Consider the following 14,812-nt stretch of genomic DNA (forward strand, 5'->3'; position numbering starts at 1 on the left):
TATTTAACTTGGATTGGTCAGACTTTAATCCCAGTCAGCCTCATTTACAACTGTTAAATTTCTTCTAGCGCTTTAGATTGCATTTATAAACTTAATGTATTTACTTTTCTGTTTTAAGCAATTCAGTTTGCTTGACCTGACAAGTGAAACATTTCCAAGTTTTTACATATGTAACTTTAATAAACCTGATAATTCACGATTTTCTGTATTTGTTTTAATTTATCTTAAACAGTATTATTTACAACTTTAATAAAATTCTTAACATTTTCAACAAAAAACCTCAAGATCAGTTACTCGATTACACAGTTTAAATTGGAATCAGAAAACTAATCTATCCTGTTCTCTAACATGGTGATAGTTTTTTAAAAAATATATTTATTTATTTATTTTTGGCTTCGTTGGGTCTTCGTTGCTGCATGCAGGCTCTCTCTAGTTGGTGGCGAGTGGCGGCTACTCTTCGTCGTGGTGCGCGGGCTTCTCATTGCAGTGGCTTCTCTTATTGCAGAGCATGGGCTCTAGGCACGCAGGCTTCAGTAGTTGTGGCACGCGGGCTTAGTAGTTGTGGCTCATGGGCTCTAGAGCGCAGGCTCAGTAGTTGTGGCGCATGGCCTTAGTTGCTCCGCAACATGTGGAATCTTCCTGGACCAGGGCTCAAACCCATGTCCCTTGCATTGGCAGGCGGATTCTTAACCATTGTGCCACCAGCAAACTCCCATGGTGATTGTTTTAAATATTATAGACACTGAGTATTAAATAAGAATAGGTTATTCCTAAATGTAACTGAAAATTAACAATAATAATGTTGATTTATTTCATCTCTATATTAGATTCTGAATCTTTCTAGGGGTTAAAGGACATTCACTAAGGAAATTATTTTACTATACCAGGCAAATTGGGGAGTTTTCACCTCAACTGGTTAAGGTCGCTATGAGCCAGAGATCTTTTTTGACAGGCACTGGAGACCTGGGACTGTAGGCATCCAGATTGAGTCTCCTATCTTTGATGTACCTACAAGGAGACTCTGTGTCCTTCTCCAAAGGCCTTAATCTCAGAGTCCTAGTTCAAGTCATGCCATTAACTCAATTTTCTTTCTGCTAAAGCTTTCATCCCCACTGAGATAGCCTCTGACTTCCTTTAACTGTTTGGTTACTTTTAACCTGTTGATTGTGTTATTTTATTTTGAATTCTTCAATTTATTTATTCTTTTTAAAAACCTTTTTAAAATTGAAGTATAATTAATTTACAATGTTGTGTTAATATCAGGTGTACTGCAAAGTGATTCAGTTTTTTATATATATATGTATATTTTCTTTTTCAGATTCTTTTCCATTATAGGTTATTACAAGATATTGAATATAGTCGTTTTGAATTCTTTTTATACTATTCCTGTCTTTGGCTGAAACTCATAGATATACTAAAATAATATTGTTTAAGACCAGAGATAGGACTCTCCCTCTGTTTCATAGCTTTATTTCTGCCCCTGTGGTCACAACACCAAATTCTTTTTTTTTTTTTTAATATTTTTTTATTTATTTGGCTGCGCTGGGTCTTAGTTGTGACTCGCGGGATCTTTTTAGTTGAGGCATGCGAACTCTTAGTTGCAGCACGTGGGATCTAGTTCCCTGACCAGGGATCAAACCTGGGCCCCCTGCATTGGGAGCGCAGAGTCTTAGCCTCTGGACCACCAGGGAAGTCCCCCAAATTCTTGTTTAATGAGTTTCCACAGTTATTTATTTATTTTTTTGCACATGTTTTACTATTGTGTATATAGTTCTATACTTAGCTTTTTTCACAATATGTTTATCATAAGCTCTTTTTCATATTGAATAATTCCAATTCCACCAGCAATTCCTTTCTATGTCAAAATTTAAAATGTTATTCTTTATTATAGAGATACAGGTTTTGCTTATTACAGGAAAATCAAAATATAGATAAGCAAAAGGAGAAAATGAAAAAGCATCTATATCCAGAGACAATCACATCTTAGTGTATGTCCTAAACAGAGCTCTTCCTATACATTCATTGTATTTATACATAGGAAAAAAAAAGGATATTCTTCTCTCTGTACCTGACTTTATCTCTTAAAAGAAAAGCATGGGAAAAAAAAAAAAAAGAAAAGCATGGTGATACCTCTCAGTGTTGTACTTGTGTGTCATAGTCTTCATGGTTACACAGTAGTCTGTTGTGTGGCAGTTCACACCACAATTTGTTTAACTTCTTTTGTTAATTTAGGGGTCTGTTTGCAGTTTTCTTTCATATTATGATCTTTACTACAGAAACATTTTAGTATTTGGACACACATTCTTTTTTGTCACTTTTTGTCTTGATTTAACTTCAGGCTTACAGAAAAGTTGCTAATACAAAGAACTCCTTACCAGGTTCACCAGTTCTTAACCTTGTGTGACATTCTCCAGCTCTATATGCATATTGCTTTTATTTCTACGCCATTTGAGAGTAGGTTGCATACATCATGCCCTTTTGTTTCTTAATGCTTCACTGTATATTTCTTAAGAGCAAGGATATTCTCTTACAGTGCACTTATCAAATTTAGGAAATTTGACATTATATATAACATTTTAAACTTTAGCCTGTAGTCAACTCTCTAATTTTGTCAGTTGTCCTAATATTGTCCCTTAGAGCAATTTTTCTTGTATAGGTTCTGACCTAGGATCACACATTGCATGTAGTTGTCACTCTCTTTGGTTAGTATCCTTTAGTATGGAACCTCAGCCTTTTATGGTATTGGCATTTTTTTAAGGAAACAGGCCACTTATTTTACAGAATGTTTCTCAGTTTGAGGTTGTCCATTTCCTCATGAGTAGATTCAGGATATTACATATTTGGTTAGAATACCAGATCAGTAATGTTACGTCCATCTCAGGGTATCACCTTTTGGTAAAAGTAATTTTGATCACTTGATTAAGGTGTTGTCCAGTTTTCCTACTATATGTTTAGAATTTTTCCTTTTATAATAATTAATTTGTGAGGAGATACATTAAAATGGTATAAATATTCTTTACACCATTGTCATTAAATAGCACCCCCTCTAGATTTAATAACCATTGACAATTCTTGCCTGAATTAATTTTTCCTACAGTTGTTGCAAAATGGGAATCTGGGTGCTAGATATGCTCATTGCTACAGAGGTCTGGACAGAGATAAGACAGCAAAACAGCTATAGCATGCTAGTGACTTGTCCTGCACCACAGTGACTTGTCCTGAATATCATTCATTCAACTAGGGAAGAAAATATTAACATGTTTATTCTGGGTAATGAGTTTTTGTTGATACCTCCAATTTAGTCCAACTCAGGCAGTCTTCTTTGCCTTCACCAATTCCATATTTTCATCTCCATTTCTTCTATAGTTAGAAGCTAGGTTCCCCAAAAGATGTACCCGTTTTCAGTCCTGCAATACACACAAAACAGTTTCAGAATTGCTATACTATACCACTGTGAAAAACAAACATGTAAGAAGAGTTCAAGATTTGTTTGCAGTAATTTTTTTCTTTGGTCTAATAGCATACAAAGTTCCTTGTTCAAAAGTTACTTGGATTTGTTATCCCCCCCGCACCCCCCCCAAAGTGTGGCTATGTTATTTGGAATACAGTTGGGTTCATTTATGTTTACATTAAAATTGTTTTTCCCCATTCTCATTTATTTTATTTATATATAGCCTTAATTGTTTTCTTAGGTTCAATTTTCAAAAGATAGCTTCATTTTAAAATTTTAATCATTGTAATCACAGTCAATCATTCCGGGCATTACCATGGTAATAAACAAGAGAAAGGTTGGACTTTGATGCTAGATAGAGCAGTTAGCTAGATAGTTGACAAGTTGCTTAACTGTGTGGGGCTTAATTACCTCGATATGTAAAATGTTTAAAATATTTTCCTTTTAGAGGTGTTGCGAAGATTCAGTGATAGTTTAATAAAGTGTATACATATGTAAAAACTCAGGAGCTGTGTATTTATGATTCACACACTTTACTATTAAAAAAAACCCAGCACAGGGACTGGAATGTGTTTGGTGTACAGCTAATATTATTCTATTCCTTAGCAGAAGAATAATATTCAGAACAAGTCACAGTGGTGTACTTTGACCTGGTTTAGCTGATTCTGTTTTTTGTTTGTTTTGTTTTTTAAAAATAACTCCTTTCATTGAGGTGTTTTCTAGTATCTGGCAACCTTCTGCAGTTACTGATCAATTACATTATCAGGAATGACAACGCTCTCCATAGAGATATTTATAGCTGCTTTGGTCTGTAGTTTAGTGCTACTGTGGAACCTTCCAAAGGCGTTACGACTAAGATTTGAATCTTCAGTAAATTCTGCATTAACATGCAATAGTATAGAGTTTTACAGATGTTATACATAAAATAGTAGGAATCTCAGGTTCCAGAGTGTCCCCATTTATTTTTGGATTTTTTTTCTTTTTCTGTTTCTTTTATAATATAAAAGGTATGGAATTATTTAGGAGTAAGCTCCATAGCACAGAGGAAGCAGGGATCACTAAGTACCATTAAATTTTGAGTACTTGGTTGTAGAAAAAATGTTTAGGTTTTAATTTGTGGTGGTAAATTCTGTGAAATGTTTAATTTGTCTTCTTGGGTTTATAATGTCCTACTGGAATTCTCTGAAAGTGTTGTTTTTTAGCAGTATTTATCTTATTTAAATACAGTATCTTATTTTTCTTACCATGAGATCATTTCAGATTTTTCATATGGACCAGAGTCCTCAGTTTAAACTGACTTAGTTCCTCTTGAATTCAAATTCTGAATATGAGATTGTGAGGAAGGAAAAAAACCAGCAACTCATGAGATGTATCCGTGCTTTTTGTCAAGTATTAGAAATTAAGTGATGAGCTGGTGTACTGTTAGAGTAGATATAGTTTAGGACTTGTAGTCAAAACCTGTCTCACACAGTAGAGTGAAATTTTCTTGATCATGTTGTGTACCTTAAAGGATGTTAAATGATAGTGCTGCCTCACACTTAGAGGATAGATTTTAGCTGGATAAATTATGCTTGGATATTGAAGAATCTTGCTCATCTAAGGGATCGTACTCATTGTTTCCTTAAATGTAGCACTTGTAGCAAATGTAGATGTAAGGTAGCCTACTTTTTGTTTATTGAACAATTTTAATTTTTTTCTCCTTGGGAAAGGAAAAGATTTATAGCTTTGAGGGCTTGTTCATTGCAAGTAAATGGACAGACCAGTACTGCTTTGGATCTAGTGGTAAAAAAGAATGGCTGTATTTGTTTTCTGTCACCAGTCCATCTGAATAGAAGGTTGGTTGCATGTAAAACATTGGGCATTTATTTAGATGCCCTTAGTGGTGCTCAGGAATACAGACTTGGATCTGTTTTTGATGCAGGGGCTGAATGACTAAAAATGGAGCCTTCTCTAGTATGCCAGACTTAATTTTTGTGAAATATATTCCATTTGAATAAGGTCTAGGGCTAAGAAAAGGTGTGTGAACGTCTGTACTTTTTACACAGCTTGGTTAACTGTTTTGTTGTCTTATTTTCTGCATTTATTTTTTGTTTTGTTGTTTTATTGGCGCTTTGGTTGTGATGCCTCAAAGCTCCAGCTAGTGTTAGAGCTCAGGCAGTTTGAGAGAATTGTTAAAGAGTTTGGCTGATTTTGTTTTCCCCTTTCTTTCCTTTCCAAATCCCTTCTATGTCTACAGTTGTACATTATATTAATAATTTAAGAAGTGAGAGTTACACATCTTAGTGCATACCTTTGAATTCCTTTGATTCTAACCCTAGCATATTGCTATAGTAAGTATTCAATAAATGCTAGAGGTACTGATGGTGGTTTTATTGTTTTGTAATATCTGCTATTTTGACTTCTCCTTCAACCTTTATTCACTTTCCATAGAGTATTATCCTGACAATACCTTTATTGTCTACTATGATGTATTATTTAAGTGGCAATAAGAATGACATCTTTAATTATCATGTTTTGATAGCTACCCTAAATTCTTGTATTCTCTCAATGCTGGCAAAAACAAAACAAAACAAAAAATCACTGGCATACAAAATATTTAACTTTCCTTTTTTCCCCTTAAAGTTTTTTTTTTTTGTGGTAAAATAATATAACATAAAATTTACCATTTTAACCATTTTTAGCATACGGTTCAGTGTCATTAAGTACTTACCTATTCTTTTATTTGTTTGTTTTTTGGTTTGTTTTTGGCTGCGCGGCATGCGGGATCCTAGTTCCCTTACCAGGGATTGAACCTGTGCCCTCTGCAGTGAAAGCGCAGAGTCCCAACCACTGGACCACCAGGGAATTCCCTTTTTGTTTTTTTCTGTTTGTTTGTTTGTTTTTTAGGGCTATTCTTTTAATACATAGGATTGTTGTAGCTCAGTTTTGAAATTGGACTGTTAAATCCTTCCTCTGTGACTCTTCCCTTCCCTTCACAGTTTTGGAAATGTGTATGGATATTTTAAAACACTTTTTATCTGGAAATAATTTCAAACCTATAGAACAGTTGCAAAAATAGTATCAGGAGCCCACATACATCCTTTAACCAAATTTACCAGTTGTTAATGTTTTACCCTATTTGCTGCATTTTTCTCTTTCAACATATTTATACATAATTTTTTCCCCCTGAACTATTTGAGAGTAAGTTGACATTTAGCCTTGAATAGGTATGTATTTCCTAAGAACAGAGACATTTTTGTATAATGGTAATCAACTTAAGGTAATTTAGCATTGATACCATACTCTGATCTAACATCTATATTCCAGTTTTGTCAGTTGATCCAAGTCCAGTTTTTTCTGCTTTTAGTATAGGACCATGTATTGCATTTAATTGTCATGTCTCTTTAGTTTCTTGTAATTTGGATCAGTTCTTCAGCCCTCCTGCCCCCCCCCCCCTTTTTTTGGTCTTTCGTGATGTTTTTATTGAATACAGGCCCAGGAAATCGTCTCTCCCTCCTCCCCTTATAAAAATGTTCTTCATTTTGGGTTTGGTCTGTTTCCTCATGATTAGATACAAGTTATGCTATTTTGGTTGGAATACTACCTTAGTGATGTCTTTCTCAGGATATAAGTGTAGAGGCATATGATACTCATCTGCCATTCATTGGTGATGGCAATCTTGATCACTCAGTCAAGGTGATGTTGTTTCTTCACAAGGTAGTTATGTTCTTCCCCTTGTGGTTTATTAATAATCTTTAAGACCATACAGATATTCTCCTTTTCACCAGAGTTTCCTCCATATTGATTTAGTATCCATTGATTCTTGTTGAATTTTTTTCTATGTGTTTTCAGTTTCAGGTACTGGTCTTACATGTACACATTAACTAAACATGTGAACCTGCTTTGGTAGTCATGGGCAGTGGATTTTGTCAGCTGGGTTTCATTGAGATTTTTCTTCCCTTAGATAGTTTCACTGTGATTGTTTCTTAATCAGATCTGAGTAGATTTGATTTTTAATTATTTCTGTAGCAACAGTTTATTTTTGTTACATTATTGTTTGGTTGCTAGTAGACACAAAGATTGAAAACTACAAATCAGTAACAAAGCAAATAATTAATACATAACAAATTCATTGCTGTTCTAAGGACGTGAAATTTTTTTTTGGTTTCTGGTTTTGTTTTTCTTTATTGATGTGTAGTTGACTTACAATATTATATTAGTTCCAGGTGTATAACATAGTTATTTGATATTTTTATATATTACACATCATACAAAGTTATTATAATATTATTGACTGTATTCCCTGTGCTGTACATTACATCCCTGTGACTTATTTATTTTATAACTGATAGTTTGTACCTCTTAACTAGAATTAGCTGAGTGAGAATATTGCTCAAATATTCTATTACAAAGCCATATATTTTGTTAAATAAGTTGCCTTCTTATTAATGATAAGTGTGCTGTTAGCTGCATGCTTAATCTGTTGACTGATTTGTGATTTTAATGCTATGAGGGCACCAAGATTCAGTTGCTGATTTCTCCAGTTTTTTTCCCCCTTAGGGCAAGAGGATTATGACAGATTACGACCGCTGAGTTATCCACAAACAGATGTATTTCTAGTCTGTTTTTCAGTGGTCTCTCCATCCTCATTCGAAAATGTGAAAGAAAAGGTGAGTTAGTCAGATATTCTTGCCCTGAAAAAAAGGTTGTCATAGAACTGTTGATTGTAAATAGCTTTGGAGGCTTGTGGATTAATGCAGGTGTATTTTTTAAAATATCTTTTCTCTAGTGGGTGCCTGAGATAACTCACCACTGTCCAAAGACTCCTTTCTTGCTTGTTGGGACCCAGATTGATCTCAGAGATGACCCCTCTACTATTGAGAAGCTTGCCAAGAATAAACAGAAGCCGATCACCCCAGAGACTGCGGAAAAACTGGCCCGCGACCTGAAGGCTGTCAAGTACGTGGAGTGTTCTGCACTTACACAGGTGAGGACTGTGTGGAGCCCACGTTTATCTACAGTGGAGTGGTTTAGAGCAGCATTAGGATTCAGGGGTTATTTCCGACAGCGGTCTGCAGTGCTCAAGAAAGCTGCCCAGGAAGACTATGACCAGCTTCACAGTGTATGTTCTTTTGTTAGAGGTCTCTGTTTTTATGGAGAAAATTATTAGTCTCTAAATAAAGCTCTTGTGTTGGTGAGCTCCCACGTTTTACTGAATCATTTATAGTGGTCAGGGATTGTGTTAAAAACAAAAATTAACGGAAAGGTCCAGATTAGCACAAATTTACAAGAGTCTGTGAATGATTCCCCTCCCTCCCCCCCAACTTAAAATTTCATCTAAATAAATCTGATTTTTTATCAGTACTGGCAATTTGATGCTATACTGTTTCTGGGGTAATTCAACTGGGATAGGGAATTGGTTGTAATCATTGAGACTTTCATGTCAGAGAAAGCTACCTAGGCCATTTCTCAAGCATGCCTTTATATAGTGTCTCCATTCTTATGTTTTTGGAGGCGTTCCTTCTTTATGCAGTCCTCTCTTCTTTCTGAACGATTTAATTGGAACTCTTCTCATAGTTTGATGGGAAACTTCAGATTCTGAGGACAGGGAGCAGTGTTAGGGTATTTAGAGTGAGAGTTATAACTGACCTGTGTGTTTCATTTTCTCTACCTTCATGGTATCACCAACCAGTTCTCTCCTCGGAGTACTGTTCTGGGGACCAAAGGAAAGAATAATGTAAATAATTAGCACAGAACTCTTTTATTCTACTTTGACATTTGAACAATGAGCAAACATGCCTAATTGAAATAAGGCAAGACTGAAGGGTGGAGATTTCTTATAATTACATGAAATTTACTTATATTTCTCATGCTACTTTTTCAGGTAATTTTTCTTTTTTATTAAGTTTAAAAAAAACACTTGGATTCTTGATGATATGTATACTAAGGTAAATAGCATATATAGTTACATATTATACATGTACTAGGTATTTAATATGTAGCGTGTAGACATAATTTAATAATCTCCAATTTAGCCCTGGGTTGGATGTGTAAAGATAAAATTTTTGTTCTTAGCTGGATATTTCACAGGATGACTTCAAGGCCTAATTTCTTCTCCCAAACCCAGTTTTCCTTGGCAGTTTAGTTCTGTTGTATTGCTATTGCAGATATTTAAAAGTTGAGAAGGTTTTACATCTTCTCACATGTAGCACTGAGATTTTTTAAAATGCCTGATGCTTCTGTGTTTTGATACCATCCCCAGAAAAGTGTGTGTGTGTGTGTGTGTGTGTTTGTGTGTGTATTGAAGAAGGATGTGTGTGGAACATTTGAGTCAGATAACTGTTGCATATCCCCATTCTCTAAATACGGGTTGCTTTGGGGGGAAATGGAGGCAAGTAGGCCATGTGGACCCAATTTTAGGTCACTAGTGAAGCTTATTTTAGAGAATTAGATGCTTCCATATAAAGTTTTTTACAGTATGAACAGGTTTATATAGTAAGTGTCACTTTCCAGAGAACAGAAATTTGAAAAGGTCTTAGCAACTACATTTTTCTTACCAGATTTTGAAGTTTGGAGAAATCAAAAGAGAAGATAGAAAATGGGGTCCCTGGGTACTGTTTGGGAGCTAGAATTTTTTAGGATTCCAGATTCTGTTTGTTGGTTCCTTTAAAACTGAGCTCTTAATATAATCGGATAGTGTGATTAAAGCAGGGGTTAGTTTTGTCTTGTAGGGGATTAATTGATCTTTGTCAATAAGCAAGAAAGTATTTGCTTCTTATTAAGGGATGCCCTAGTTTCTGATTGTCGTCCTCCTCTTTTTTCCCTTATAAAATTTATTTCTCTTTCTATCTTCCCTCCTTCCTTTTATGTTTGACAACCAGAGTTTGCTCCTAGATGTGTAGAAAGAATTTCAGAGGAACTTTAACTTTCATCATTTCTACTTCGTAAAAGACACAGAAGGAAGGAAACTTTTTAAGCTCTTTGCCTCTTTCCAAGTGCTTACTGTTATTTCTCATTTATTTTGTCCCTAGTGGAATATGTGAGTGCCGGTTCTCGAGGCTTCTGTGGTGGAGGGAGGGCAAGGTGGGGGCGGCTGGGGTAGTCTGGGCCTGGCGCTCGTTATTGGAGCTGTGCTCTGGGGCTTTGGGGGAAGGTTTTACTTGGGATCCAACTGACCTAAAGAACATGTGGAACTTCTTTGGGAGGTAAACCTGTGGCTTCAGATTTAGGTGAGTTTAGGTGAGTCTGTAGACCTGGTACCAGTACTACTGAGTCGCACTGTCACGCTGGAGTTCTGGCTGAGGTGTAAGTGTATTTCTGCATCTTAATCCCTGTAGATCTGAGAATATTCTTTGTTTTTCACTCCATGCTTTATGCTCTGATACCCATGCGGACATCTAAAAGCATTGGACTGCTTGCTAAAACTCATTCCAGGACCCCGTTCTTTGTTTTCCTATTGGGTGGTGGTTACTGGCTCTAATAACATTACTGAATAACTGAGGTGTATGCTGTTTCTAGAGTCTGTTGTTTAAACTTCTCCCAGTTGGTACTGCTGAACATTTAACACTTTTTCTAAGTGTCTGAACCTTTTGTTCTGGGAAACTGGTTTACTCTGAAATCCTGATTAATCCCATCCAGATATGTCATTGAATCTAGAAACATGTAGCATGCCTGTTAGCCTGCTATTTGTGTCCTTCAGTTATTCAGGGGATGAATTCACAGAAGCCTGAAATTGTAATAGGTGTAGTTCCAAAATGTGTGTGCCATTCTTATCATTAGAAGTACTAGGGAATTCTGCAAGGCCTAATTATTCACTGCATGTATCTCATGCTTACATATCCATTCCTCTCCTCTGGCATTATTTTCATTAAAATGTTGTAATTTAGATTTCAAAGTGTGATTGTTATAGAAGTCAACATATGGCATTTTCACAAAAATTGCTTTCTTGCTCAGTTAACCTTTTTTGAGGTAAGAAGTTTGTTCTCTTATTTACTGTCTTGATAATGGGCTTAAGATCTAGCTTTCTGGCAGTTATTTTTCTTAAGGCACATTGCTTCTGTGAATTCAGCCCGTTTAATCCAGACTGCTGTTGTATCTGCTGGTCACTCTAATCCTCTAACCTGGCTGCTATTCTCTCTCCTCCCCTCTGTCTTGTAGAGAGGTCTGAAGAATGTGTTTGATGAGGCTATCCTAGCTGCCCTCGAGCCTCCGGAAACTCAGCCCAAAAGGAAGTGCTGTATATTCTAAACTGTTTTCTCCTTCCCCTCTTTGCTGCTGCTTCCTGTCCCACTACTGTAGAAAGATCGTTTAAAAACAAAGGAATAAAACCATCCTGTTTGAAAGCCTCTGCGTCTTTTTACTCACCACCTTAGAGCAACCTCTGTATTAGTTTTTGATCAAGAATGCAATATCTTATAGAATATTTTTTGTGATCAGTAGTCAAGCTGGACTTGTTTAACTTTCTGCTGCTTGAGTTGCCTGATGCTCAGAGCTGTTTGGTTTGGATTACTATTGCAAAAGGGAACTTGGTCTGGCATTAAGAATGTCCTCTTGGAGAAAATAAGAAGAGTTTAACACTTCTAGATCTTAGTTCTAGATGGAGAAAATAACACAAACATCATTTTACTCTTACTATCAATTGTTAATTGTAATTGCATGACAAAATTTATGGAAAAAGGGTGACCTGCTAGTACAGTGTAATGGGGAAGGGAGGATTCTTTTCTGGTTTTCCTTTGTGTAGTGAAACTTTGTGTTGCTATTGCTTTGGCTGTCTGTGCTGTAGTGGAGTATTTGTCAGTCTGGGTGGGAAAGATAATTGATGTACCTGCTACTGCTTTATGAGATCATTTGTTACATTATCTTTTAAGAGTAGCATCCATTTTAACAGTTGACTTAAGGTTTGTTAATGTTGAGATGTAAAGCTGCCATCTTTATATTTTCCTGCTTCTGATTTTATTGTTGTGAGGGAAACATACAATTGTGGTTACCTTCAAATTTTGAAATTAAAAATATACAATTGTTTGTATAAATGGCTGATGAAACTTTATTCCTGTTGCACTGACTGGCTCTAGTTTTACCTATGTATCAGGTACCCACATTTTTGCTTCCTTGAATCCCCTTGGCTCTAATTGGTGGGATAAAGGGAGTTTAGAGTGACTATCTTTGATGCAACTACTGTAATCGCTCTCTCCATCTTTGTCTGCACCTTCCATATAAGGATGCCACTGCCCGGTGCCCAACCTCTCAGTCCTGTTCCATATCCAGCTGTTTCATTTGAATGCAGAGCTGCTTACTTGTTTTTATGTAAAATGTTTCAGCAGCATATTACAAAACTCATATTGAATGAGCAAATGACATGTGCTTCTTTGCTTCTTGTGACATACATTGGTCTGCAAAAAGCTTTCTCAAAGGACCACTGTTTCACTCATGAATATCTGCTCCTCTTCTCCTGAATTGCTGGATCCTTCCAGTGCCCTGCCTGGACAAAACTTGGTGAAGTGAGATGATTGTGTTGAGATTCAGGGTTGTTTTTAATGTTTCCTTATTTGCCAACTCCTGGGGGTTTGAATGTTTTAAATTTGATCTTCAACTTTATTATACTGAATATCAGACTGCCCATTTTTTTCTTTCTACCCCTTTTCAGAAAGGCCTAAAGAATGTATTTGACGAAGCAATATTGGCTGCCCTGGAGCCTCCAGAACCGAAGAAGAGCCGCAGGTGTGTGCTGCTATGAACGTCTCTCCAGAGCCCTTTCTGCACAGCTGGTGTCGGCATCATACTAAAAGCAATGTTTAAATCAAACTAAAGATTAAAGATTAAAATTCGTTTTTGCAATAATGACAAATGCCCTGCACCTACCCACATGCACTCGTGTGAGACAAGGCCCATAGGTATGGCCCCCTTCCCCCTCTCAGTACTAGTTAATTTTGAGTAATTGTGTATTGTCAGAAAAGTGATCAGTACTAGTTTTTGTTTTGTCGTTTCAAAAAGTTATTATTATTTTTTTTTGTTTAAAAGCAAGGCATGCTTGTGATGACTCTGTAACAGACTAATTTGGTTGTTGAAGCTGTTTCCGGGTTCCACTCTGGCGAGTAATCTGGGATATCTAGTTTTTTTTTTTCTTTTCTTTTTTTTGGGGGGCGGGGGAGTGTGTGTGGGATTTGTTTTTATTTAGTCATGTTTTTTTAATTCATTAACCATTGGACAGCCCTTAAGGGGAGGAGGATAGATTGATTCCACATTCCACTTCCTAGATCTAGTTTAGAAAACGTGTTCCCCACCTGGTGCTCTTAGGAAGGAGTATAGTAAACGCCTCATTTAATAATATACTCCTTTTTGAAAGTTGCCTTTTCTCTCCACCCTTGAGTAGGTCCAGCATTTGATGAAACTCATGAAAGTGGGTGGAACCTGTCTTGCCCCTCCTCTTTTCTAGGATGCACTATATATGTGACTGTGACTCTCAAGGAAATTTGTTTGCCATTTGCTGATTTTTTTTGAGGTTAATTTCTAACTACTTTCACTGATAAATGAAGAAAAGTATTGCACCTTTTGAAATACACCAAATGGATTGAGTACGTAATTAAAAAACAATTTTTTTTCCCTGTCAGTCATTGTCTTTATATGCTTAGCATAGATGTGCAGCTTAATAGTGTATGATACAGTGTTCCTAGAACACAGCTGAAGACCTGGTATATAGAGGAAATCCGAGGGGTGGTGCTAGAAGACAGATGTCTATGGGATGATTCACATCCTCTTTCAAGTTATGAGGATGGAGACCTGCTTCATTAAGAAGCTGGGGGTGGGGTGGGGTAGGGTGGGGGTGGGGAGAACATTTAACAACATGGGGACCAGTCAGGGGAATCCCCTTATTTCTGTTTTGCATATGAGGAACCCTAGAGCAGCCAGGTGAGGCTCTCTAGTTTAATAAAAATCCTGGGGAGAGTCTTATGAAGACTCTTCATAAGTGTTAATAGGGATTTTATCAGCTTATTTTGGTTGCAGTTTCCAAGTCTTAAAAATGTTAGGTAATCTTCCCCACCTTCCCCAAATCCTACTTCTTGTAGATTTCATTAGTGTTGAACCAATGCTTTCTCATGTCTGAATTCTTTGTATATGCATTCTTTTCAGATGTATTAAACAAACAAACAAACAAACCCATTACAAGTCAGCCTGGGGGTTGTTATTTTCCCTCCGCCTCTTAATTTTTAGATATTTAGGAATGGGAACTTGACTCTTATTGACATCAATTTCTAACAGATTTCAAGATAAAGATTTAGGGCATAAAGATTTAATGTACTTTGTTTTGTGGAATTCAGTTTGAGATTTTTTTTTCCCCTCACATTCAGGTTTGTGCCTTCTCCCCTGAGTTTGGCAGGTAGCCTA

General features: G+C 36.4%; 1 protein-coding gene across 3 annotated transcripts in view; it reads left to right on the top strand.

The window, feature by feature from the left end:
* CDC42 (cell division cycle 42) overlaps nucleotides 1-14,597 on the top strand; it is a 45,531-nt gene extending 30,934 nt beyond the window's left edge. For 2 of the 3 annotated variants that reach the window (XM_036852181.1, XM_036852188.1), the window contains exons 4-6: nucleotides 7,991-8,100; nucleotides 8,220-8,417; nucleotides 13,074-14,597. In XM_036852181.1, the coding sequence (XP_036708076.1) occupies nucleotides 7,991-8,100; nucleotides 8,220-8,417; nucleotides 13,074-13,163 (398 nt within the window). In that variant the 3' untranslated portion in view covers nucleotides 13,164-14,597. Of the gene's footprint in view, nucleotides 1-7,990; nucleotides 8,101-8,219; nucleotides 8,418-11,587; nucleotides 11,769-13,073 lie in introns of those variants that run through there. The other variant, XM_036852199.1, reaches the window with a different exon arrangement.
* Nucleotides 14,598-14,812: the final 215 nt, after the last annotated feature.

Source organism: Balaenoptera musculus, chromosome 1 (genome assembly GCF_009873245.2).
Source record: "Balaenoptera musculus isolate JJ_BM4_2016_0621 chromosome 1, mBalMus1.pri.v3, whole genome shotgun sequence".
Classification (NCBI taxonomy): domain Eukaryota; kingdom Metazoa; phylum Chordata; class Mammalia; order Artiodactyla; family Balaenopteridae; genus Balaenoptera; species Balaenoptera musculus.